This window comes from Rattus norvegicus, chromosome 3 (genome assembly GCF_036323735.1).
Source record: "Rattus norvegicus strain BN/NHsdMcwi chromosome 3, GRCr8, whole genome shotgun sequence".
In the NCBI taxonomy this organism is placed as follows: Eukaryota; Metazoa; Chordata; class Mammalia; order Rodentia; family Muridae; genus Rattus; species Rattus norvegicus.
In genome coordinates, this window is record NC_086021.1 from 173,292,448 (window position 1) to 173,320,212 (window position 27,765).

The following is a 27,765-nucleotide window of genomic DNA, read 5'->3' on the forward strand; positions in this document are numbered from 1 at the left end:
TTGGGATAAGCTGGTGCCGCCATTTTTTCCCCCGTGTGTAGTGCTCTTGACTTTCACATGTGTTGCCACCGCTGTGTGATATCATTCACCTAGAAGCCCTAAGTAGAGCTGAGAACAACTGACAGTACATTACTGTGCCTCCAGAACTGTAAGAGAGATAAACCTCTTTTCTATATAAAGTATCTAGCTTCAAGCAGTTGGCTACGGCACCAGAGAACAGTTATTACATAGGGATGTATTTATTTGTTTCGCTTTAATACTAATACACATTTAATTCACCAATAAGAGGGGTCTGTGAGACAGAAGAACTCAAGGTCAGCCATCCAAGTTGGAGCCAATGTCATTGTATTTTTCCCAGCCGTGGTTAAGAAAGGTTTCCATCTAGGAAGAGAAGGATCAGAGACAGGAACACTTGTAAGCTGTTCCGGGGACATGGTTTGGGAACCCACTGCCACCATGGCCTGAATCGCACTCGGATTTAGTTCTCTCTGGAGAACTGAGCTATGCTGTCTGTCAAAGAGTTAGGGATCTAAGGCTGGAGGATTCTGGGCAATTCAGCGATAGTATTATGATCCCTTACTCTTTGTCTTTTTTCCCCCAGAGCTGAGGACCAAACCCAGGGCCTTGCGCTTGCTAAGCAATCGTTCTACCACTGAGCTAAATCCCCAACCCCCTTACTCTTCAACTGAAATGTGAAGTTCAATAAACTGAGAAATGGGGCCATTAAAAATGGCAAAAAAAATTAGTAATAGTTGGGTGGCTTGGCAATGATGCTGAAGAAAGGTCCCATTATACAGGGAAGTCTGGTGCCCATCTCAAGCAGGGTATCCCAGGCTGACCTCAGACGTCCAACATGGTCAGGGATCACACGGGATTCATAATCCTTTGGTCTCAACCTCTCAAACTCTAGGATTACAAGGTGTGGGCCACCGTTTCTTGCTTGAGTGTTTATAGGCAACCCCCAACTTAAAAGCTCTGACTACCGTGATTTCCATGGGTGCTGGGCACTCTGCGCTCTCTAAACAGACAAGATGGATCCAAAGGCAGGTTTCTGAGGCTGGTCTGGGGCCCACTCACTTCAAGTCAAAGATGTCCAAGGTTCCACACACCGCATCTGACAGTAGTAGAAACAGCACTTTTTGGTGCCCTTGCACCCACTATCACGGTTGCATAAAGGTAACAGGACAAACGGGCAGTTAAGAAGAAACTCCGGGCAGTACCCTTGTTTGGGTGTAACTGCAAAAAAAAAATGCCCCTGAGTGAATAGGAAACACTGGTGGGACCACTCCGAGGACCAGCTAGCTGGTTCCACAAAATTCTCAGAGGAAAACTCTTCCCCTACCCCAGTTCCCCCAGGACCACTCTACATCACCTCCTTTCCTAGTTACGCTAAGCCGCACCATGCTAAGGCAAAGGAGGGTGGTTGTTGTGAACTGTAGGAGGCTGTTTGGCTTCATCTCTTCAGAGTATTGACTGTCCTGTGACCATGGAGCAAGGACGACTGGATCAGCTCTGGGCTGCGGATAACCAGCAAGGGAAGCTGAGGTCGCAGGTCAGGAAAGCGGAAGTGAGTCAACCCGAACAGGAAGGACTTAGCTGGTTCCTTTCAAGCCCCACCCCTACCCCTTTTTTCCTAGGGGAAGGGAGAAAATATCTTCTTCTTAGGGTCTAGCAGGGAGAGTCTGGCACTTTCTAGTTTATACATTATGCTATGCTGTAGGTTCAGGTACCAAGAGAATTGTTCAGAGGCCATGTGCCCGGGCTAGCCAACAACTTACTCTTTATCACGTAGCCAAAGAGAGAGGCGGGGGAGGGGGGGAGGGAGGGGGAAAGGAAGGGGGGGGGAGAGAGAGAGAGAGAGAGAGAGAGAGAGAGAGAGAGAGAGAGAGAGAGAGAGAGAGAGAGAGAGAAACACCGTTTCTCCAAATAGGGTTCAGGTATTGGTGCACAGGAGGCTTAACTTTTGGCACATTAATGTTTAAATGCAGACGTTTTAGGAGAAAGAGATCCCTGCAAGGAGCCCACGCTTGCAAAAGCCTGTGAAAATGGTCCGTACAAAACACTGTACAAAGCCACTTGCTAGGTCTGGACTCCAAAGTAACCACTGGACATAAGACCACCCTAAAAACTCATTGAATAAGGCTATAACCTTAGTACCCTTCCACCAGATCAGATCGACTTTAATTTATGGATAAATTGCCTTTCTTGTTAGCTGTGGCTGCATAGGCACCCGGTGCCTATGGGGACTTACTCTACCAAGAGTCGTGGCTGCACCAAAAATGCCTACATCGGAACAAGAAGACAGGGGACATCTTGGCGGCTAGAGGGACTCCTCTTCCCAAGATTTCTCCACCCACATGATGCCATCTCGCCCCTGAACTAACCTGGAGTTCACACTGCAGCTCCGGATGGAAACCTAGTTCCCAGTCACCTCTGGGTTGTCTTATTACAACCGTCTCAGGCCACACCCCCAAATCACGTGGTTTTTCTTTGTTCTGTGGCCTGGCCAAAGCACACTATGAACAATGAGACACCAGAAGGGCACCTTTGATTTTACTGTATTTTGTGACTTATACAATTTTTACAAACAGCTACAGTGTACTCATACACATCAAATAAATAATATTTTTAAAAAAGATTTATTTTAAACTTTTCGTAAGTGGTAGGTATACTTGTGAAATGGTAACTAAGTCTGTGATTTAACCTGGCATGATTCTGAGTTGTCCAGTCCTCCATCCAAGCTTACACATGAGTGTAAAGAGTTCAGGTTTCAGCCAGTCAGAATGCAGAGCAGACTACATGGGTAATGACTTTGACAGACTCCTTGAGGTTACATAACAAACAGATGAGAATTCGGTGGTTTTTCTTAACAGATTACAAGAGGCCATAAATCAGTACCCTTGCCCTGACCCAGCCTTTCCAGCCCGAGCTGCAGTACTGGCCTCTCATTTTATTTCTCAACCGGCTTCAGACTTTAGGGAAAAACAAAACAGCTGAAAAAGGCTGAGGATGGTCCCCAACTCCCTCCGCCCCCGCCACCAGCCCCACCCCCTGCATAGGAGTTGGTAGAAATGGCTGTGAAGGTCTTTAAACGCCCAAGAGGAGGTGGCCAAGTCTTCCCAATGGTCTTGGCTATAGCAGAAGGCTATGCCTCAGGCCCAAGCCTTGACAGCTGACCTGTAGGCTTAGATATTTTTTCTTTCTTTTTTTTTTTTTTTTTGGTTCTTTTTTTTTTTTTTTTCGGAGCTGGGGACCGAACCCAGGGCCTTGCGCTTCCTAGGTAAGCACTCTACCACTGAGCTAAATCCCCGGCCCCTTTAGATATTTTTTCAAAACCTACATTTAATTAGAGTTCTTAAATGCTTTAACCTCCCTTCTAGCACACCACCCACCAGAGGTAGTGGGAAGGAAAGGTTAATAAGGCAAAGAAAGATGTGGACCTGCTTAGAAACAGTTCTTTGAAGCAAACCCAATCTTCATTGTCAGATCAGCAGTTCAGTTCACTTAAATCAGCAGTGGTAGCTCGACCCATGATCCAGAAGAAACCCCAAGGCTCTGCCAATTGACCTGAATCCGAGGAAGTGGCTATGAAGTCACGTCAAATGATGACCAGCAAAGAATGGTAAGGCATACCAATCCCACCCAGCATTGTCCACTGTCTGTTGGGTTATATTTATATCCTTTCTAAGTATCTGCTCTAGCAAAAAAAAAAAAAAAATCACATGCCTCTTTTCCAAGCTGCTTCCAGCAAAATATCATGTGCCTGTTCTTAGCAAAACATCCTCTCACGTGTCTGCTTCAGCAAAAACATAAGACAGTTTCCAGTAAAACTTCACAAGCTACAACTGAGTCTCCACAGAAACCAGAAATTTCCACTTCACTGCCCTAAGGCCAACGGTATTCCTGCACAGAGAACAAAGGAACATGTGCCAGGCCCCACCCAACCAGGGTTCAGCCTAAGTCAGCTCTGCCAGGAGTCTGGTTTTGCTGTGGCCAGGAAGGCTACTGGTCCCTCATCTGTCCTAATTCCTATCCACCAAGGAAGCCATGCCCTGCCTTCAGGAAACCTGGCCATTGGAAATCACAATTCCCCTATGTGGACTCATCCTCTGTGCCAAACCACTAACAATGGCAAATCAGACCCTCCCAGTCTTCAAGCTCCTTGGCCTGGCTGAGGACTGACGGTACCAGGCTCAGTGGCCCCCCTCATCCTCACTGAGCCCAGGTAATGCTCCAGGTAGTAAGTTCATTGCTTTCCTGATGAACATGGGGGCTACCTTCTCTGTTTTAACATCTCACTTGGGTTCTAGGGCCCCATTGCTAATTTCTGTCACAGCAGTGGACCAACCCCCCTCCTCTCCATCTAAAACCCTGCCACTTTCCTGCTTTCTTGCAGGAAAATTCTTCTTACACTTTTCTGGTCATGTCTGCCTGGTGCCTTTAATTGTCCATGATATTCTCAAGCCTATGCTGTAAACTTTTATCTAGGGATTTGTAAGTTGCTCACTGGGTATGGTTTAAAAATCTGTATAATCTGCAACAAGATTTGGCTTTAAACTTATAACAAAACTTATAACCTACAAAAGGCTTATAATTAAAAATCTGTACATGAATATATATGTGCATATATGTATGTAAACTTGGGTTTGACTCTCCATATATGTGCATATAACTTGAATGAAAATCATTAAAATATATAGATATAAATATATTTACTAGGAAAATAAATGTTTTTAAATAACAACCATATGGCTCTCCTTTATCTTGACTAGTAACCTAACCAGGATATAAGCAACCACATGGCTTGCAACCTCTTGTATGATTTCACCATCTTAAGATGACCACATGGTATTCTATCTCCCTTAGATGTATAAAGTAACAACAAGTCTCAAATATTTTAGATTGGTATGGATTTTTGTAAGATGAAGATAGAAATTCAAGGTTATATGTGCTACAACATACTATACATAAGGATGAAGTTTTTTTTTTTTTTTTTAAGGATGAAGTTTTAAGATTATAAAGGTCTATTCAAATTAACAAAAACTAATTTAAGAAGTATGTATATATACATATATATATGTATGTATGTGTGCATACAAATAAGTAGCAATGTATGCTTAATAAATTAGTTAATAATAATCAAGATCTTTAAACTCCTAAGATCTAATGAGGTTCACAATAATATTTGTCTAGCTTTTTGGTCTTTTAAGCATTAGCTGTTTGGATAAAATAAGCTATGCAGAAAACTACAATGGTATATAGTGGTGTGTGTAGTATGATCAGTAAGGTTGCCAGTCTCTCTGTGGACTGTATCTATGACTAAATGTTTTATTTTGATACTGGAAGAGCTTCAGTTCAAAATCCTGATTTTAAGACTCAAACCTAACAGGACTAAACCTAAAGTCCTTGTCTTACGAAAGCTTCTAAATTATTGTAAATTGTTAAGGATAACTAAGAAGTGTGAGTTAATAGTTAATAACCTTATGAATGATCAAACTCTTTAATATGTTCAAAACTATATTTGTAGTCCCACTAATGATAGATGCAATTAATTACAGGAATAAACTTTATTTAACCTCCAGTACATGTTTTTAAAGTTAAACAAAAATAATTATAAGCAGGCAAAGTGTGCTTTAGATAGACATATAGTCCTTAAACACTTCAGAGATCTGCAGAATATGGCATTTAAAATGTTTAATAAAAACACTTATTGTGATAGACATGCCTAATCTCCCCCAGAGAAGATGGGAACAGAAGAACCACCACATGAAGCTTGCTTTACATGTAGAAAAGCTGGCCATTGAGCTTGTAGACTGCCCTTTGCCTCAACTGCTGACAGCACACTGTTCAAACTATGGACAGGCAGGGCACTGTAGAGCTGACTCACTTACTTTGTCTAGACAAAAGTAGGACAGTCCTTCCAAAATTCCTGCTTCTCTGTCAAATCGTATGGGCCTGGCAGTTGAAGAAAGATGCCCTGCCAAGCACAGAGGAACATTGCGTGATTGTCCAGGTAATTTTTAATAGACTCAGAAGCTACTCAGTCTGCTCTTAGAGCTTACTCAGGTGAAATTTATCCTTCTCAGGTCTTTGATGGGTTTGAAGACTAGACTAATGAAAGATTTAACAACGTAACAGCAGAAACCAAGGTTTCAGATGCCTTCTCAGTCCTCTCCATGTGTGAAAATCAGACTTCAAGCCTCACTCTCCTGGAGCTGCCAGACTAAGTCTGGACACAGGCTACCTTGTTACCAGACTTAAAAAACAGGTTTCAAAGTAACTTTTTTTTTTTTTTTTGCCAGTCCTTTATCTAAAGGAACTTACTTTACAGGGACTGCTCCCAGTAATCCACCTGTGTTTCATGGTAAATAACTGGATAGAAAAAAAAGATGTAAAACTTAAGTAAGGACTGAGGATACAGCAGCTTAAGTTTTGAGGTTCTAAGAAAGTGCTTTAGGATGTAAGAAGGTGTTTTAAAGTTGGCGAATCCAAGTTATAAAGGTTGGAGAACATGAAAGCTTAAATGGTGATAAGAAAGTGATTTAAGACATAGGCGAATGCCATCAGCAAACCACTGAACTGAGAACGGGATCCCCATTGAAGGAATCAGAGAAAGGACTGAAAGAGCTTGAAGGGGCTTGAGAGCCCATATGAACAACAATGCCAAGCAACCAGAGCTTCCAGGGACTAAGCCACGACCCAAAGACTATACATGGAATGACCCTGGGCTCCAATTGCGTAGGTAGCAATGAATAGCCTAGTAAGAGCACCAGTGGAAGGGGAAGCCCTTGGTCCTGCCAAGGCTGAACCCCCAGTGAACATGATTGTTGGGGGGAGGGCGGTAATGGGGGGAGGATGGGGAGGGAAAGCCTGTATAAAAGGGTAAGGGAAGGGGTTTGGGGGATGTTGGCCCAGAAACCAGGAAAGGGAATAACAATTGAAATGTAAATAAGAAATACCCAAGTTAATAAAGATGGAGGAAAAAAAAAGAAAGTGATTTAAGGTATGTAAAAGCAATTAAAAATGCTTCAGATCCCCCCCCCTGCTATGCTACTGTTGTATTTAGACTATAAAGTTCAGATCTTTAACATTGATTAATGGAGTTCTGATAAACTATCATTCTAACTCTGGTAAAGCCTTTCACTATGCCACCCACCATTATCATAGCCACAAGCTCAAGATTTTCCATTTCTTTAGGTTGTCTTATAAGTATAGACTTAAAGGTGCTTGTCACTGTGCTAAATATATACACATCATTCTTCTGGATAGAAGCAAAAAGCCCCTCTTTCATGGTCTGTAGTTACACTGAAAATCAGAATCAGGTGAGCTTTCGCCCCTTCTACCCAGTGGAAGGCTTCTGCCTTCCCTCAGCTCACCTTAAAGAGTGGTCGTGCTTTTAATCCAAAATCATTTCCCAAGCATCTGCTACGATACAGAGGTGTGAATCTATTGCTTTCTCTATGATGTGGGTTTCAATACACAGTACAAACGCTGGTAATGCTAACATGTGTCGCAGAACTCTCTGGACCCTCCAGCTGTTAAAGAATGACACAGACACTCATTTATATTTATAAAATCTTAGACCTTAGCTTGGGCTACCTTCCAGATAGTCCATCTAACTTAATCTTATTAGCCTGCCACATGACTAGGTTTTTGCCCCTCTCTCAGTCTAGTGTATCTGACCACCTCCATCTCTCACTGGCAAAATTCCCCACCTCTGCTTCTCCCAGAGACCCTCTCTCTGTCCAGAAGCCCCGCCTTCCCTTTCCTGCCTAGCTATTGGCCATCAGACCTTTATTAAGCAAAATCAACAGGTGAGGAAGGAAGAGTGTTTACAAAATACTGAGGGTGAGCCATAAGAATCACAATACCAGGCTGGAGAGATGGCTCAGCAGTTATGAGCACCGGCTGCTCTTCCAGAGGTCCTGAGTTCAATCCCCAGCAACCCCATGGTGGCTCATAACCATCTGTAATGGGATCTGGTGCCCTTTTCTGGACTGCAGGCACACACGCAGGCAGAACACTGTATACATAATAAATAAATAAATCTTAAAAATATAACAGTACTAAAATCTGGCCAGGACTCAGTTCTCTGCTTGTACAGCATCAACATTTGAATACACAGAGGTGCTCTTCACATAGTTCACCCCAACAAACATTCCTAAAACTTACCTCTTTTTGTAATGTTAAAAAGCTTCTTGTAACCTTCCAGAAATTGACTTGAATTTACCTCTCCTGGGTTAAATGGACGTCAGATAAGTACCCCTGTGACTTAACAGCCTGTTTCTCTCCAGCCTGTTCCTCAGGGTGTGATCTTTTCCCTTTTCCCTGATTTTGAGATTCTCCTCCCTTAACTGCCAAGACCATGGGCCAAGTTTCAATTGCATACCTAAGGAAAAGTTTCTCCCTAAACTTCTTAACTTTATCATCTGCCCTGTGTGAGTGTGTGGTGTGGTGTGTGGTGTGTGTGTGTGTGTGTGTGTGTGTGTGTGTGTGTGTGTGTGGTGTGTGTGGTGTGGTGTGTGTGGTGTGGTGTGTGTGGTGTGGTGTGTGTGTGTGTGTATGTGTGGTGTGTATATGTGTGTGTATGTGTGTGTGTATGTGTATGTGTGTGTGGTGTGGTGTGTGGTGTGTGTGGTGTGTATGTGGTGTGTGTGTGTGTGTGGTGTGTGTGTGTGGTGTGTGTGTATGTGGTGTGGTGTGTGTGTGTATGTGGTGTGTATGTGGTGTGTGTGTGTGGTGTGTATGTGTGTGTCTGTGTGTGTGTATGGTGTATGTGTGTGTCTGTGTGTGTTGTGTAGTGTGTGAGTGTGTGTGTGCTGTGTGGTGTGTGTGTGTGCTGTGTATGTGTGTGTATGTGTGTGTATGTGTGTGGTGTATGTATGGTGTGTGGTGTGTGTGGTGTGGTGTGTGTGTGTGTTGTGTATGTGTGTGTATGTGTGTGTGTATGTGTGTGGTGTATGTATGGTGTGTGTGTGTGGTGTGTGTGGTGTGTTGTGTGTGTTGTGTATGTGCGTGTATGTGTGTGTGTGGTGTGGTGTGTGAGTGTGTGTGTACTGTGTGTGTGTGGTGTGTATGTGTGTGTATGTGTGTGTGTATGTGTGTGGTGTATGTATGGTGTGTGTGTGTGGTGTGTGTGGTGTGTTGTGTGTGTTGTGTATGTGCGTGTATGTGTGTGTGGTGTGGTGTGTGAGTGTGTGTGTGGTGTGTGGTGTGTGTGTGTGGTGTGTATGTGTGTGTGTATGTGTGTGTGTATGTGTGTGGTGTGTGTATGGTGTGTGTGTGTGGTGTGGTATGTGTGTGTGTGGTGTGGTGTGTGTGTGTCTGTGGTGTGTGTGTGTGGTGTGTGTGTGGTGTGTGTGTGTGGTATGGTGTGTGTGTGTATGTGGGGTGTGTGTGTGTGGTGTGTATGTGTGTGTGGTATGTGTGTGTGGGGGGGGTGGTGTGTGTGTGTGTGGTGTGGTGTGTGTGTTTGTGGTGTGTATGTGTGTGTGTGGTATGGTGTGTGTGTGTATGTGGGGTGTGTGTGTGGTATGTGTGTGTGTGGTGTGGTGTGTGTGTGTGGTGTGTATGTGTACGTATGTGCATGTGTGTATGTGTGTGTGGCGTGTGTGGTGTGTATGTGTGTGTGGTGTGGTGTGGTGTGTGTGTGTACAGTGTGTGTGGTGTGGTGTGTGTGTGTGGTGTGTTTGTGTGTGAATGTGGTGTGTGTATGTGGTGTGCGTGTGTGTGTGTTGTGTATGTGTGTGTATGTGGTGTGTGTGTGTGTGTGTGTTTGTTGGTAAGTGGGCCATGCCCCCAGAAGGAAGAACTGGTGGTAGGTTGAGCAGGCTCAAACCTTGGTGAAATCTCAGGATTGAGAACAGCAGGCCTGGAGCCAGCTCCCTGCAAAACACGTGACCATAAAACCCCACTGAGAGGACCATATCAATCAAGTAGCATAAAAACCTGGAGTTCTCCATGCTAATGAGGTAGTAAGACCTGCGTGTTCAGCTGATAAGTTTCCCTTCCTGAGCATGCATTCATTCCTGAATCCCTGGTTGACCCTGAGTCAGGTATATGCATTCATATTCACCATCAAAATAAAAATGGTTTGGACAAGCAAGGACCATCTCACTTTTCAAGGATCACGGGGATGGGGAGGCTTTGTTGTAAAGAACCCCACCTAAATCTCTTGGAGAAGGCCTTATCTCTTCCAACCCCTCCATACTCTTGACACTCACTTGGAACCCACCCAGATTATGGCCTCTGTCGCCAGCTAAGCCATCCCCTCCCTGGCTTAGATGCCCTGGGGGGGAAGTATGGACCTGTAGACCCCTGTCCCAACTTCTGGTATTCCAGAGGCACCTGGGTACGAAGGAGACTGGGAACCACAGCATCCATCTCAGGCTGCACTGTTTCTTACCCAGAGAAACACAGACTGGGACCCCTATTATACAGACTGTGTTCTGCCTTCCCTGAGGGGCTTGCAGGCAGTGTTTGGGCAACCCCAGCAGTGAGGCAGACATTCAGTTCGGCTTCTATTTGTTCCAGCATCCTGCCAAGTCCAGCCTGTACTTTCCTAGCTTCGCATGGTCCCACAGAGCATCCCACAGGGAAGCAGCCAGCTCTCCCATATCATGTCACTCCACAGACTGAATGTCTGAAGAACTGCGCCAATATAACCAGGGCACCCCTCCGCTCCGCTCTTCCTGGAAGTCTTCACTGCATTGCTAGCCCCGTTCATAGGGGCAGTGGTAATAAATAATCTGTCTATTTTTGTCCTTAGCACCTTGCCTCCTCTGCTTCTTGCAAGGATTGCATCTGTGAGGTCTCCAGAGTAGCCATTCACCAGATGCTCCTGAACCCCTAAATCCCTGTGCCCACAGCACCACCTACTCCCGACATCCCCTCCCTTTGACATTATGGCTCAGCTGGAAATAGTCAGATTTGAGTCTGTGCTCTATATCTAAAGCGGTTGGGATGTTAGGCCAGAGATTTGGGGACAAAGAGATTCCCGCCAGGAGCTTGCAGAAGCTCTCAAAAATAGCCTGTGCAAAATGCTGGATAAAGCCAGCTCCTAGTTCCAGATTCCAAAGTGACTACCAGATAGAAGACTACCCTATAGGGTCCTAAAAATTCACCAAATAAGGCTGTAACCTTGGTACCCTACCATTCTCCCCTCCCCTTTAAGAAGCCTCTAGTCCAGCCCAGCCTTGAGACTTGACTGATCTCCGGCTGTGAGATATTTCAGCTTGCCCTGAGAGCTACTTCCAATGAATGTGCTTTTAAATTTATAATTCGGCTCAATTGGTGTACTGCATCGGTGGAGAAGCCACTTACTACCCACAACCTTGCAAAGACAAAGCAAGACAGTGTAATGGACTACCAGCAAAACTCTCTCTAGATTTATGGAAGTTTTCATATGTGCCATGGGATTAAAGATTAAAGCTTATAAGTAGTTTATACATTTCCTCTCTCACCTCTGTCTTTTTTGGAGACAGTTTCCCCTGTCTTGTATTAAAAACCTGATCAACTGTCAAGGGCTATTGGGGTTGGTCTGGAGCGGCTAGGTTTTCAGATGTTAATTCCTTGCCACCAAGATCTGCTTTCTGTCCAACAAACAGGTTCCCATGCACACAAAGTGATGTGTAAACCTTGCCTTCCAAGGTATCCCCAATTGGTTAATAAAGCTGCTGACAGCCAGAGCTGGACAAGTAAGATGCAGGCAGGATGAAGGCTCCCAGGCTGGGTGTTGGAGAGGAGAGCCAGGGAGGAGGAAGAGGAGTCGCCATGGGGTAGTATGGACCATGAGCATGTGGCCATGAGGGCTAGCCTGGTGAAGCAGGAGCAGGATAAACAGAACAGATACAAGCCTTTATGGGGATTTTGGCAGAGAAGCAGACAAGATCGCTTAGCGGGTTGATAGCTGCCGAGCTACTTTGCTATAAGCTTGGTTATAAATCTCAAAGTTCTGTGTCTTTTATTTGGAAACTAAACGGTCTGAAGTGGGGTAGAAACCCCCAGTGAATATTTAAAGACAAACAAGAGGTGTAGCAAATTCACAGACTAATAACAACTACTACAAGGGTAGAAGGTCACAGATCTTGAGTTCTTGTCCTAGACTGAGCTACATCGTTAAGAGAGTGGCAGAAGGAAAACATAAGGAAAAAGAATAATAAACTTACAATTAAATTTAATAATGTAACAGCAGTCTATAAATCAGTCACAAGTGCCCTGCTAGGGTGACCATGTCCAGTGGACAGTCTCACATTCATTAGCATATGGGCAGCATAAATTTGACTTGGTGGGTTATCAAACAACAAAAGGACTCAGAAGACCAGCAACGGGGTACATGACTGGAAAGTAGTCCAGGCCAGCAGGGTTGCTTTAGAATAGATGACTAATCTGCCTAGTTATCGTACTTGCAACTTGTTAATAAATAGAAGGGCTCCGTGACATTTATTTGGGAAACAAGAAGGACCATAGAAAATCCCCTAGAAATACTTTTACAGCTTACCAACAAAACAAACAAGCAAACAACAATATAAAAAACCCCAAACCAAACGAACAAAAGCAAAGAATAAAACTCAGGTCAGCAGAACTATATGCACTTTGTCGTTTTGACTCTGATAAGAGGCACTGCCATGAACATTCTTGTACACTTATTTTGGAGAATGTATAAGTGTGATCTAGTTAGAGATGGAATTGCTGGACTGATGGGATAGAGGGCACAGCGTGTAGACATGTTCTATCATTATAAATATGACGAACAGCTCTCCAATACAATGTAACAATTTATATAGCAACAATGTATAAGAGATCTGTTGCTCCTCACTCAGGACTGCTGAAGCAACACCGTTTGCCCTTTTAGGAGTTGTTCTGGGGCCACCCAGTGGGGTTTCCCCCTGTGTAATTTTGTACTTTCTTTATGACTGCTTGTGCCCATTAGATTTTGTCAACTTGACACAATCTAAAGTTCTCTGGTAGGAGGGGCCCTCAGTTGAGGAAATACCTCCATCAGATTGGCCTGTGGACATGTCTGTGGAGGCATTTTCTTGGTTAATGATGGCTGAGACGGGGCTCAGTTCACTGTAGGCCACTCACTGGGTAGATTGGCCTAGGCTTTGTCAAAACATGGGCTGAGTAATTCAGAGGAAATAAGGCAGTAAACAACTCTCTTTCATGGTTTCTGTCCTGACTTCCTTTAATGATAGACCATGTGTAGGATGCATAAGCTAAATAAACCATTTTTGTGGTGGTTTGAATGGGAATAGTCCCCATAGGATCGTATGTTTGGATACTTGGTTGCCATTTGGTGGAACTCTTTGGGAAGGATTTGGAGGACTGGGCTTGCTGGAGGAGATGTGTCACTGGAGGTCTCTCTCTTTTTATCCTGTTTCTCTCTGTCTTTGTCTCTCTCTGTCTTCTCTCTGTCTCTCTCTGTCTCTCTCTGTCTCTCTCTCTCTCTCTCTCTCTCTCTCTCTCTTCCTGGTTATTGTGTCTCAAGATGTAAGCTATCAGATACTGCTCCAGCACTATGCCTGCCTGCTGCCCTGCCCTCCACTACAACGGTCCTGATTCACCCTCTGAAACTGTGAACCCCCATAAGCTCTTCCTTCTGTAAGCTGCTTGGGCATAGAATCTCTTTATAGCAAAAAAGAAGTAACCAAGGCACACTTCCTTCCCAAGTTGTGTTTGGTCGGTGTTTTATTACAGCAACAGAAATCTAGAGCAGGAATTGGGAGCCGAGAGAAGAATCTTGCTGTGGTGGACTGGACCATTTTTTTCAGTAAGGATTATAGAAGCATTTTGTAGCTTTGGGTTGGTAAAGCCATTCAGTGCCTAAAGCTCAATGAGTTGCTATGGAAGTTAGGAAAACAGGAATATTGAGAAAGGTACAGGTGCCTACATACTATTCTAGAAAGGCCCCATCTTGTCTGATCGCTGAAGCTAAGCCGGGTTGGGACTGGCTAGTACTTGGATGGAAATAGATACAGGCAATGGAGACATGACTTCTGGAGCTTCCGAGGGAAGCAAAGACTACAGGGCTTTTTGTGTAATACATTAGAATTCATGATCTGTGGAAGAAAAAAACCTGCATTACCGGGACAGTCAGCATTACTTAGCAAGGGCTGAAGAATCAGCTGTGATTGATGAGAGACCATATCATTTAGGTGATACCTTTTGGGGAGGATTCCTTCAGCATCCACACATTGAAGCTATGGTCCTGTTGTTGGCAGCCAAACTTGGTGCTGTGCAAGGGTTTCCCTGGTAGTGCTAGTTTTGAAGGAATAAAGGGATCATGGAGGGCGGTTGAGGCTTGACATTGAATGGCAAGGTCAGAGTCTCCATGTAGATAGGCTGGAAGAGGCTACAGGGAAAGGTACAGCCACATCGCAGTGAGAACCCTGGATTAAAAGTGTAATGAGGAAAGTCCAAGATTGGCATCGTGAGGCAGGGTCAGAGTCCCCAAAAAGAGGCCAGGAGGCTCTTGGTGAGGGTGAGGCCTCAGTTTCAGTGAAGACCCCAGGATATTGGAGATGCCAGAACTGTGGGGCAACCGTTAAGGACAGTCACAGCTCTGGAGTGAAGCTGGCCTGAGCCTACAAGACAAACTGTCCCTGCTGTGGATGGCAGAGCTGGGGGCGGAGTGGTGGGTTTTGCCACCTTTGGGAAAACTCAGATGGCTGTGTCCTCACAGGTTTATTTCTGGTTCTTCTGTTTCCTCCCATTGGTCTGGACGTCTGCATTTGTGCCAGTGCCATGTCCTGATTCTATGGCTCTGCAGTTGCTTTTCTTTTAGTCTCTATTCAATGCATTTCCTTCCTGATCTTTATTATTGCTTGACCGCCGCTGCTTTTGAGCTCGGTCAAAACAATGTAAGTCCAATTTTTTCCTCTCAGCACCTGCTCCAGGAATGACAACTCAGAGACTAATTACTTTTTTTTAAAAAAGATTTATTTATTTACTATATATGAGAACACTGCATCTGTCTTCAGACACAGCAGAAGAGGGCATCGGATCCCATTACAGATGGTTGTGAGCCACCATGTGGTTGCTGGGATTTGAACTCAGGACTTCTGGAAGAGCAGTCAGTGCTCTTAACCACTGAGCCATCTCTCTAGCCCGAGACTAATTACTTATTAATAAATGCCTAGGCCATACGCTTTGCTTGTTCTCTGACTTGCTCTTAACTTAGTATCCCTTTTATTCTAACCTGGGTTCAGTTACCCGTTGGTTAGTAACCTTTCCTTCAGTCCTGGCCTGCTTCTTCCTCAGCATCTGGCTGGTGAGTCCCCCTTTTATTCTATCTTGAGTTCAGCTGCCTTCTGGTTTCCTCTGTGTTCCGGGAGGAATCTCCTGAGCCTATCACCATTTCCCAGAATTCTCTCTCTCCCTGCCGAATGTCCCGCCTCCTATTCTCTGCCTCAGCTCATTGGCCATAAGCTTTTTTATTGACAGGTGATGCTTAGAAGAGATTCTCTTTACTGTTTGACTTGTGTTACTTGTCAAATATCCTTGAGGTAATTTATTTAAGATTTCTCCCATTTCTTTAAAGGCAGGCATTGATAAATACGTTTTGTTAGAAATGCCTTAGCCGTATTCCTACGCGTCTCCGAAATGATGCTTTCATTTTAATTTGACCGTTAAATGTCTTAAATTTCTTACCTGATCTTCACAGTGACTCACTGTATAAACTCTGGTAGCTGCAAATTTCCCTTCAGAACTGCCTTCTCTGTTTTGCAAAAGTAAAGTTGTGTTCCCGTTTTCATTTGGTTCTATGAACTCTCTTCACTCGAGAATGTAGCACTGAATCTCTGAGCATAAGGACTCCTACTCCTGACCTCTAGTCTCACTGTACTGTGATTTGACAACATATGAGAAATTGTTTTAATTGCTTTTTATTTATTGAGATTTGCTTTGCGATGTACAATATAGCCTATTTTAGATAATTCTGCTGAAAATGAATTTAATTGGGTCGAATATCCCATAGATACCTGCTGAGCCTGTTTGATCTCCGGTATAGTTCTACTCTGCAGTTTCTTTTTGTCTTTGAGTGTGGATGAGAGTGGAGTATAACGCCCCTCCCTATCATCGTGTTTGGACCCATCTGGCTTAGATTGCCCTCTTGTTGTCTGTTATTTGAAGTTGGGTGTCTCAGTGTTTTGTGAATATGTATTTAAAATTGTTAAATCAATGAATAGCATCTAATAATTAACAATTAATTTCTTATGAAATTTGTTCTTCCCCGTGTTCTCCATAATAGAACTTCCTTTGTCTTTTGCGTGCATTCTTACGAGTGTATTTTGCAATGCAGGGTTGTAAAACATCCATACTTCTAAAGCCCCAGCCTAAGGTAGGTTTTTTTTTATTGCAACAGAAAATAGACAAACGCAGAACACTTTACTCCTTTATTTTGTATCCATGCTGACAAGCACTTAATTTTTCGTCTCAGGATAGACCTATCTGAGGGGAACCGGAGGCCGGCTAGACTCGACTGAGACTATATCACACGCGTCTTCTCAGGTTTGTCTAGAAAGAACGGAGATAAGAACAGGTGTAAACTGTGCTGGGGACATGGCTCTGGGTCACCCGGTCACCATGCTCTGGGTCCTGTTATGTGCTGTCTTTCCAAGAACACTGAGATGTGCTGTCAGGGATTCAAGGGCTAAGAGTAAGTGGTTCTGTAAGTGTCAAGTAAGAAATTATGGTTTCAAAATCCCTTTATGATTTTTTTTTTGGTTCTTTTTTTCGGAGCTGGGGACCGAACCCAGGGCCTTGCGCTTCCTAGGCAAGTGCTCTACCACTGAGCTAAATCCCCAACCCCCCCCCCCCCTTTATAATTTAAGGTCTAGTGTGAAATGCTTCACTGCTATAAGATGTGAAAGGGGGCAACTGAAAGTAAGCCTAAAACACAGTCAGTAGCAGCTGAGGAGCTTCGAGATTATCCTACGCAGAGGTGGTATTCGGGAATGGGCGACGCTCACCCATTCAATGAGCAATGTCTTTTCTGAGGAAGGGGCAATCTCCGGATAACCCTAATTAATTTAGATGCTCTGCCATGCCTTCTAGAGATACAGACAGATCGCAGCTCCCTACGGGGTGAGTGACTCTACACAGGGCTTCTAGAAGGAGCGTGGCAGATAGCATTTTGGGGGCTGCTCACCTAATCAGAATTGTCCCATGGAACCACACAGCGCATCTGACAGTAGTAGAAGCAACACTTTAGGGAGCCACTGCAGCCTCTATCACGCCTGCATTTGGGCACGAGGACAAAAGGGCAGGGAAGATGAAACTCTGGGCAAAAGCCAGGTTTGGATAAAGCTGCAGAAGAATATCGCAAGGTGAGTCTTGGGCACCAGCGAACTGTGAACCTCTTCTTGGAGAATCCGTACCAAGTGGTTCCTTGGACTTCTCAGAGGGAAGGTTTCCCTACCCAAGCCACCCCAGGAACACTGCGCCTCACCCTTCTTCCTCCAGAATATAGCCTGAGCCATGTTGCAGCAAAGAAGAATGGTCACTGTGAGTAGAGGGAGGCTAAGCAGCTTCATCTCCCGAGAAAGCTGTGCCGTGAGCGTGGAGGCCAGGTATGCTTATGTCAGCTTCATGGGAGGGCCGCCCTCAGAAGGACCTGTGGGTCACAGCGCAGGACAGGAGAATTAACAGCTGGATGCATTGTTCTAGGACCTGGGTGGGCTGTCCTTTGCTGAGGGCGTCACAGGGTTGGTAAAAAGATCTATTCCAGACTGTGCATCAAGACTTGGAACCCTTGGAACAATGGCTCTGCGGTTAAGAGCACTGGCTGCTCTTCCAGAGGTCTTGAGTTCTGATTGCACCCTGGATGAAGGCTGTGGAGAGGTTTTGGTTTCTCTGCACGTCCATTAAGAAGAGGGGGTTGGGAATTTAGCTCAGTGGTAGAGCGCTTGCCTAGCAAGCGCAAGGCCCTGGGTTCAGTCCCCAGCTCCGAAAAAAAAGAAAAAAGAAAAAAAAAAAAAAGAAGAGAAGGTTAGCCAGTCTTTCTTAGGACTTATTTATTCATGTTTCTGTTTTGTTTTTAATGTATGAGTGCTCTGTCAGCACGTATATCTTCGCGCCAAAAGAGGGCATCAGATTCCATGATAGACCGTTGTGAGCCACCGTGTGGTTACGGGGAATCGAACTCAAGACCTTAGGAAGAGCAGCCGGTACTCTTAATCACAGAGCCACTGTTCCAAGGCCTTATGTGGCATCAGTGGGAGGGGAACCCCTTGGTCCTGTGGAGGCTTGATGACCCAGTGTAGGGGGATGCTAGGGTGCTGAAGTGGGAGTGGGTGGGCACGTGGGTGTGCACCCTCATAGAGGCAGGGGGAGGAACAAGGGGATGGGGGTTTGTGGAGGGGAAACTGGGAAGGGGGAAAACATTTGAAATGTAAATAAATAAAATAACCAATAAACAAGTTTACTTTGCACACATCAACATTTAAAAAGTGGCCATGACATCACAGAAACCAGGGAGAATGGCCTTCTAGCAATACAGTATTTAGACTTACCAAAAAAATGTCTTATTTATAAGGAGCATGACTCTTAACTAATATTTTATTTCTTGCTTTCTTTTTTTTTTAATGTCTGCATTTATGTGTAAGAGCTTCAGTTGTTGATGAAGTAATAAAAAGATTAGCTTGAGGTCACTCTGGACCCACCAATATTAAAACAGTGTTTGGGTTCTTTCTGCATGCCCGCGATAATGTGAGGTGTTTGCTACTTTTTAATTGGGAATCTACTCACGTAGACAATGACCAAAATATAGCTTCTTAAGAACAACAACCAACAAATAATAATAATTAAAAACCCCAGGAGACTTGGAACCTAATGTGGAGGCAAATCCTAATCTTTTTAAAAATATTTATTTTTATTCCTAATTTCATGGATCTATGTGTGTCTCCATGTGTGAGCATGCGTGTGCAGGTGAACTATGGTGGCAGGCAGAGGGCTGTCTATGGTCACGCACACCCGGAATCATACTGCCAGAGCAGTATGAACTCTTGCTCCTGAGCTGTCCCCTGACTAGACATCTTTTAGCTGTAATCTGTGCTGCTATTTTTCATCTCTGGGTCGCCTTGACATCGGTGACTCGTAGACTTCATTTCAAAGAAAATTTAAAATGCATCCACGTTTCCCCTCAATGCCACTGTGGCCCGGAAGGCTTAGTTTTCCAAAGTTGGTTATTCACAGCGACTTTAGGTTGCTCAAATATGAAGAAAAGATGCCCTGTGAAGGGGAACTACGTTGTAACCTTGCTTTAAATTTAAAAGAAAAAAAAATTCTACACAAAAACAGATCCAGGGAATTTTTGTCATACTTAAAAATAGTGACGGATTGAGAACAAATAGGTTCCCCCCACCCCCGCCATCCCCCAAGTGCCCGCCCCTCAGAAACATGCAGTTGGTTGAAACGTTTAAATGAAGTCAATGGGATGTTTCTTGTTAATACAGAAGTTAGGGGATCACGACGTTTCCACATGAACTATAGAGTGTGGGGAGTATCTGTGACGACACAGGTTAATAATTCAAGGGTGACAGCTAGAAGGCTTCTACAATAACCCCACAACAGCCCTTGAGGATTAGGAATATGGAAGCCATTCTCTCATGAGAACTATGAAAATCCTGACAACACGCTGGGAAAACCAAACCAAACCAAACCAAATAAACACCATTTTGGAACTGGGAAATTAAACTAGAGCTTTGCAAAGACACACGAGGAAACCAGAATGTGTAACTATCACCAAGAAAAGGAAGCCCTGTAGCGATTTGCCATATATATATATATATACCTATGATCACCTTTAAAGCTTGGTCAACAAGAGGACCCAGAAGGAAAGGAGGCTTGTGGTGAAACCTCACGGTTTGAGAAGGAAGCTCCAGAGCACACACTGTGGAAGGAGAGAATCCCACAGTTGTCCCCTGAACTCCACGGCTTGGAACCACCTGTCCCCCACCACAAATGTAAGCCAAGAAGTGAAATCAGCAGCTGGCTCTGTGGTAACTCTGAAGACCAGGAACCTGCAGCCTCCCCAGGGGAGAAGGATTTTCTCCTCGATGTGGTCACTGTTTTAACTACACAGCAGCTCTTTAAACAAAACAAAACAAAACAAAACAAAACAAAACAAAACAAAACAAAACAAAACGCTCTTCCACAAGAGCCTGCATTCAGATCTTTGACTCAGTTGTGGGTCTGTGAAGGCAACAGTATTCCAAGAACACACCTTTTTCCTTACGGGTATTTCAGGCTGTGAGCCCAGATAGAGCCATAAAAGCACAATAGAGAGTGAGATGCCTTGGGTTATTATTGTCATGCGTGTGCACGCCATCTATCTGTTGGTACTTGCATATCATGTGCCTATGTGCATGCTGAGGGAAGACTGGAGAAGACTGGGTGCTAGATCATTCATGACTGAACTTTAGCTGCCGTGCAGTCAGTCAGACCGACCGCGTCATCAGGCTTGAAAACACGAGGGTAACCACCACAGCTGCAGGTCCAGGCAGGCACTTTCTGCAAAGGACTAGATAGCGCAGGGAGTTACAGCAAGCGTTGGCAGGTAGGAGGAGTGGGAGTAGTTCGCAGGGAAACAAGACAGCCTACGGAAGGGGAGGAAGGCTTTGCCAACTTCACATCCATCAGAGGATTAATACTCACACCATAAATATGTAGACTAAATTAAACATAAAATCCGCACTGGTCATGCGGAGCACGCCTTGAATCCCAACGCTGAGGAGGCCAAGGCACGAGGTTCTCTCTGAGTTCCCTGCCCATCTGGTCTACATAGTGAGTTCTAAGCCAGCCAGAGCTGCATAGTAAGACCCTATCTCAAAAACAAAAACAAACAAAACCACGAACCTAAGCAACAAAACCACCAGGAAAAGTGTCCGTTCAGTTGTCAAAAGAAGCATAGATCGCCAACGTCTGAGGAACGTTTAACATCTTTAGCTACTCAGGGACATACGGATCAAAACGACACCGAGATTTCATCTCAACGTAGTAAGAATAATTCTCAGAAAGCCAGGGACTAGGAAATGCTGGTGCCCGGTGAGGCGATCCGCTTGCACTTCCGGTGGCGGTGAAAGTGAAACCAGACGCTGTGGCGCGTGCTTCCTCGAAAGCTAAAAGAGCGGGACTACTTTACAGTCCGTAAGGCTCCCCGAGGTCCATGGTAAGCAATCGTAGCCAGCATACCACAGACACCTGCACTCTGTTTAATGGGGAACTATAGGAATAGCTGGAATACAGAGTCAGCCTGCGGATCTGTGGACAGCTTGTGGCAGGATTGCTCAAAGGGGTTTTATTCACGCTTTAAAAAGGAACGGGATTATGTTATTTGCAGAGAATCCAGGCTGAGTGGGAAGACAGGAGGATTATGGGACACTTCAGTCTGGTTGAAGCCTGTTATCAGCTGAAGGTCACGAGCCCTAGCAGGATGAAGGAGAACATTTCCGGGAAGGTTGCCAGCACCGAGGCAAAGACCCTTTCATACAAATATATTTTTTTGTTAAAACAATAACGAACCCCGCTAAAGGCCCGAGCCTGTGTGACCTATACAGCTTCCCTTCTTTCGTGAAAAATTTCTAGGCTCCTTACAAGACTGTTAAGTTTGCTCACAATGAAGCTTATCCCAACGTCCACTGTCTCGGTGAAATAAAAGTTCTGCTTCTGCATTTGCAATCCTCTCAGTTCTACTCAGTGATTTCACGGAACACTCCAGAAGGTAATGACTTCAAAACTTACAAAGTTGTGCATATAAAGATTCTTGAGGAAGCTCGCCTATACCTTTGGGCATGTCTTGCTTTCTGGTGATGGTCTTTCTCTTAACTCTTAAAAATTAAGGTTGAAAAATTATCCTTGAAAATTTCATTTTTGTTTTCTGTGTAGGTGCTTGATCCTGGGTGTATGCATTCATATCATGGACCTGTAGTGCTCAAGGGGGAAAAAAAAAGAGGCATTAAATCCCTTAGCATTGGAGTTATAGATGGTTATGAGCCACCATGTTGGTGCTAGGAAGCAAGCCTGGGTCTTTTGCAAGAACAGTGAGTGCCCTTAACCGCTGACTCATCTCTCCAGTCCCCTGGGGAAGCAATCTTTTAATAAGCTTTAACTGTGCTTCATACCAGCTCATCCTGAAACTGTCCTGTGGCAAGGCCAAGGGTTAGAGTCTCTCAAAGACTGAAGGATCCCCTCAGCAGGTGGAGGTGACAGCGTGAAGCTGCGTCCACATCCCTGCCACTGCTGCTGCCGCCAGGAACTGTGTGGACCTGCAGAACTTAATCTAGACTCCAAAAGGCAAATACTGTATTTCTGGTTTTTCTCCACAGCATCAGTGGGAGAATTTATCAAGTAGAAGAATATGTGTATGGGAAGACAAAATGAGACCTGTTGTACAAGAGAATACATCGTGGAGGCAGGAAGGGGCAGTCTGGCATTTCCTGTATGCCCTTCCCCCACTCTCATTAGCATAACACGCATAGATAACAACTGGGAATGAGGGGGTTATATTCAAACAACTCTACGACTCCAGTACTGGACGCACAGCCAGCACTCGGCATACCCTCACACATCTGTCTCCTGGCCATACACATGATATAAGCATCTACATCAGTGTTAGATGGACGCATGGACTCTCTGCCCCAGTATCAACTTGTGTCACAGCTGGGTGATGGCAGCTTAGGTGTTGAAAATCCTCAGGAGCAGAGTGCTCTCAGGAACTTGGGGACTCTGTATTTCTCTAGATCCGTGTCAGTCATGAGAGCCACACAATCCCAATATGCTGCTAAGCCAAGTCCAAAACTCACGGGATTCCTTCCCTTCACCCCACAGAATGCGCTGCCCATGTCATGGCCTTAGGGTGTCCCCAGGACCACAATGGTAACAGTAGTCACAAACATAGGGATCATTGCTCCCAATTTCCCATGATACTGCCAGATGCAAAGACTGAAATACATGCTTCATTAATTCAAGGCAAGATAAAGATCAGCAACACTCAGGAAAACATAGCATTGTCTCCTGGAGAAAATAAAATGCCAAAGGCCGAACGTAAATATATGGGCAGTATTAACTCCACAATAACTGAAAATACCTTTTAATTTGGAAGAAGCAAAATGAACTTTGGGGAAAAAAGTGAAGGAAAATGATTCCAAGTTTCATTGAAGAAATTTATCAAAGAGATTAATGATTGAAAATGAATACAGAGTTGCCTGAGATGAAAAACAGTCGTATGAAATGGTGTGTGTGCTACTGTGAGCATCGTTAGGTCTGATCGAACAAAAGAGTCTCAGAGCTCACAGACACACCTCTTGGAAATGCAGTCACTGTAGAAGAAAGAGCAGAGAGGAAGAGGGGCGCTGCCCTGGACAACGTGGAAGGTTTGTGTCAGTGGCGTTCAAAAGAGCGTAGAAAAATCATGTACGTTTTAAATCTTTTGAGGAAACTATCCCAGGAAACTTTGCAAACCCAAGGAAAGTTATAAATATCTAGACTCAGGAGATCAAATTTCTTCTATCAGGGTCAGTCTGACACCGTGACCTACTCGGATCAAAACTCCAAAGATCAAAGACAAAGAGAGGATTCGAAGGCAACGAGAGAAGAGAACACACAAGGAGACTCCAGTGGGTGTAGCAGGAGACTTCCTAGAGACACTGTTAGGGACAGGACGAGTAACTTATTCTTTCCAAAGGGAGAAACATGCAAATCAAAAATACTCACCCAGCGGAACTATCTTCGGTAAACGAAAGGAAGATAAAACTCTCGTGCAGAAATAAAAATGGAAGGAGGTTGTCTCCACAAAACCTGTTTTTCAAGGAGGGCTACAAGGGGTTTGTGAAGCTGACCAAAAAGGAAGGTTAATCAGTAATCAAAATTATGCAGCGTTTAGTCTCGAACAAATTGAAAGATAGTAACGGAAACGAGAGAACAAGGTGGCATCAGATAAAACAGACCAGTCCATGGTGGCCATGAGACAATAAGAGTGTTGGGTATCCATGATGACCTTACTAACTTGAGGACCCTTGGTAATCCTTTGAGGACCTGAATGGAAATAAGCAGAGGGGGTTAAAGGCACCCCTGGCCCATCTGCGACTCACACTGGGACATTGGCCTTCTTGTACCCTTGCACCAGGATTTACCCATGAAAAAGATATATGTATTCAAAACATGTACCCAGCGAGGTGTTGCCCAGACTCAGAAGGTGCAAACATCTGAGTTGAAGGGAATTAAGTGAAGTGCGGGACGGGATGTGGCAGTAGCCAGGACTTCAGTAACGTATGGATAAATCACATCTGAGTCATGGATAAAGTGCTCACCGCAAACACATTACAATGTATCAATACATTTCTCTCAGGTTGCCATGGGGTAGTCTCTAGAAGAGGCCACACAAGCCCACCAGAAACGTTCAGTGTATGCACAGAGATTGAAATCAGAAAGGTGTCAGTAAGAAGAGGAAGAGAAGAAACTAAATAGAAAGGACTAACATGGGTTCAAATAGTAAACGCTCACAGACACAGCTAAAAAGCCAGAACGTCTTGTAACCAGTGGAAGAGACCAATAGCGCAGCCTTAAAACCAAGGACAGCACGTGCCTGTGAGATGGCCCACTGGTCAGAAGCACGTGCTGTGCAAACCGACAACCTGAGTTTGATCTCCAGATCCCATGATGGAAGTGATGTCTTCACACACATCACACACACACACACACCACACACACACACACCAAACACACACACACACACCATATACCACACATCACACACACACACCACACACGTTTCACACACACACACACACACACATCAAACACACACACACACACCATACACCACACACACCACACACACACATACACACACACCATACACCACATAACACACACACACCACACACATCACACATACATACACACACACACCATACACCACATAACACACACACACACCACACACATCACACACCAAACACACATCACACACACATCACACACACATCACACACACACCACACACACATCACACACACCACACATACACCACATATCACACACACACCACACACACCACACACACATCACACACACCACACACACATCACACACACCACACACACCACACACACACCACATATCACACACACATACACACACACCATACACCACATAACACACACACACACCACACACATCACACACCAAACACACACACACACCACACACATCACACACACACCACACATACACCACATATCACACACACACATCACACACACCACACACACCACACACACATCACACACATCACACACACATACACACGTATCACACACATCACATACACACACCATATATCACACACACATACCACACACATATCACACACACCACACACACACCACATATCACACACACACCACACACACACACACATACATACCACATATTACACACACACATAACACACACACACACACACACACGCACACACAAAATAAAACATTTAACACAAACAAAGGAAAATAACTGAGCCCCAAAGCTGGCAGTGAGGAGGAAATAAGGATGAGGAGATTTAAGACTAAAGACCAGAAAGAGATTACAGACCATTTTGTTTCTGGCTTTTCTAAGTCTGCTGTGTTTCTTCCTGTTTTCTTACCTTGTTGTTCTGTGTTTAACTTCATTAAAGGCTTTCCTTGCAGCTAGCTGTGATCTTAAAGCCACAGGTCCTTTCACCCCTTTCTCTTCTATTGGCTGTGATATAGATGCAGAGGTCAGCATTCTGGAGTGTAAAGGGGAGGGCAGCGTCCTTCAGTAATAAAGGACGGGATGCTGGGAAATCAAGGAGCATCAAGATGGAGAGGTCTTGAGTTGTTGGACTCTCTTACTAGCTGGGAACTGCTCACACTCCTGCTTCTGTAGAGAAAGAAGGTTATTAGAGATGCTGCAGTTTAAAAAGTGTTTTTTTTAAGTTACTAGTCTGAGAATTATCAATCAATCATTGTGTACACATTTGTATGATGTGGGGGGGGGGTGCACAGATACGTGTGCCATGGCATGCATGTGGGGGATCCAAGAGCAAGTCTATGGAGCTGCTTCTCTCCCTCTGTGCTTACCTGGGAATTGAACTCAGGTCCTTAGGCTTGTGTAACTTGTGCTTTGACCTGCGAAGCCATCTCACCAGCCCCGAAGTTATTTTTTGAAGTTAGTATACACAGTGATGGGGTTTCATTTTGTCATTTTGCTCTCATTCATTCCTCCCCTGCCTGCGTTCCTCTAGCCTTCCTTTCACTGGTCCTTTCCTTTGTCCAAATAATGTTCTCTCTCTTTCCTGTGTCTGAATAGTTCTCCCTCTCCTTACACATCGTATTAATCCCACTGGCCCTTCTCCTCCTCTCTCCTCCCATTGTCCCTTCCTATGTTTGTGCTCTACACTCTGCGTCATAAGACCTAGGTCCCACCTGTGACAGAAAACAGGCAGTGACTCTCTGAGTCTTACTCTGTTGAGAACGCTTATCTCTAGGTCCACCCGCTTCCCTGAAAGCGTCTGAGAAACTTCTGTTGTGCACAAGTTCTTCCTCTTTCGTTGATGGGCATTTCTCAACTGTTGTGTAATGCTCAGTGCAGTAACAAACATGAATGTGTGTGTACATGTGTGGAATGCTGACTTGGAGTCTTTCAGCCGTGTAGCCAGGGTCAATGGCTGGGTCAAACAGTACTTCTACTTGTAGTTTCTGAGGAAGCCCCTCAGTGGCTTCCATGGTGACTACGCCAGTTTGAGTTCCCGTCACCAGGGTATGAGGGCTCCCTGCCTCTGCATTCTCCTTAGCATTTACAGTGTTCTGTCTTTTAACATTTTAGCTATCTCACAGGAATGAGGTGTGTCTTAGTTAGGGTTTCCATTGCTGTGACGAGACACCATTTGGACTAAGGCAACTATCATAAGGGACAGCCTTTAATTGGGACTGGCTTGCAGGTCCCTGGGATCAGTGCATTGTCATCATAGCAGGAAACATAGCAGTGTCCAGGCAGACATAGTGCTGGAGAAGGAGCCAAGAGCGCTACATCTTGTTCCAAAGGCAAACAGGAGAAGATTACTGTCTTCCAGGGCTAGGACGAGGGTCTCAAAGCTCCCCCTCCACACAACATGCTTCCTCCAACAAGACCATATCTCCTAATCGTGACACTGCCTGAACCAAGCATATTCAAACCAGCACAAGGTGGAATCTCAGGGTAGTTTTAATTTGCATTTCCCTAATGGCTAAGGAAGTTGAACACTTTTCAGATATCTCTTCCTTTGTTAACTATTTAGTTCATTGGCATATTTGACTTTTGCAGTTTCTTATATTTTCTAGGAATTAATCTCCTGTTAGATATATTGCTGGCAAAGATTCTTCCTCTTCATTCTGTGTAGTTTCATTTTCTGTAAAGAAAGGATTTTAGAAACATTTCTTTTAGATTATTTTACTTTAAGTGTATGAGCATCTTACCTACGTGTGTGTGTGTGTGTGTGTGTGTGTGTGTGTGTGTGTGTGTGCACGGTGTGCATGCCTAGTGACTTCAGAGGTCAGACAAGGCCATCGAATCTCCTGGAACTGCAGTTAGAGAGTTATAGATGGTTGTGAGCCACCAGGGAACTGAATCTGGTTCTTTTAACCACGGAACAATCTCTCCGGCTCTGTATGTAGAAGCTTTTGTAAATTCCAGGCAATCCCATTTATTAATTTTTAGTATTATTTCCTACTGGAGTTTTTTTTTAAGTTTTTGTCTATGCCCATATAC

The 27,765-nt window shown here is 44.5% G+C and overlaps 2 protein-coding genes across 3 annotated transcripts; both read right to left on the reverse strand.

The window, feature by feature from the left end:
- Positions 1 to 220: 220 nt before the first annotated feature.
- Wfdc15a (WAP four-disulfide core domain 15A) lies at positions 221 to 2,453 on the reverse strand. Of its 2 annotated transcripts, XM_063284323.1 has the most exons (4): positions 2,385 to 2,453; positions 1,373 to 1,517; positions 1,078 to 1,236; positions 221 to 381 (listed from the first exon to the last, which is right to left on the reverse strand). In XM_063284323.1, the coding sequence occupies exons 2-3, from the start codon at positions 1,455 to 1,457 to the stop codon at positions 1,079 to 1,081; spliced, it is 243 nt and encodes an 80-aa protein (XP_063140393.1). In that variant the 5' UTR covers positions 1,458 to 1,517; positions 2,385 to 2,453; the 3' UTR covers positions 221 to 381; position 1,078. The 2 variants fall into 2 exon arrangements, with proteins under 2 accessions (XP_063140393.1, NP_001008869.1); NM_001008869.2 differs by lacking the exon at positions 2,385 to 2,453 and having other exon boundaries at positions 246 to 381; positions 1,074 to 1,236; positions 1,373 to 1,554.
- Positions 2,454 to 16,387: 13,934 nt separating this feature from the next.
- On the reverse strand, positions 16,388 to 26,325 carry Wfdc15b (WAP four-disulfide core domain 15B). Its single transcript, NM_001395120.1, has 5 exons — positions 26,100 to 26,325; positions 25,643 to 25,899; positions 17,450 to 17,614; positions 17,150 to 17,307; positions 16,388 to 16,515 (listed from the first exon to the last, which is right to left on the reverse strand). Exons 3-4 carry the CDS (start codon positions 17,532 to 17,534, stop codon positions 17,150 to 17,152), a joined length of 243 nt encoding a protein of 80 aa, NP_001382049.1. The 5' UTR covers positions 17,535 to 17,614; positions 25,643 to 25,899; positions 26,100 to 26,325; the 3' UTR covers positions 16,388 to 16,515.
- Between the last annotated feature and the right edge of the window lie 1,440 nt (positions 26,326 to 27,765).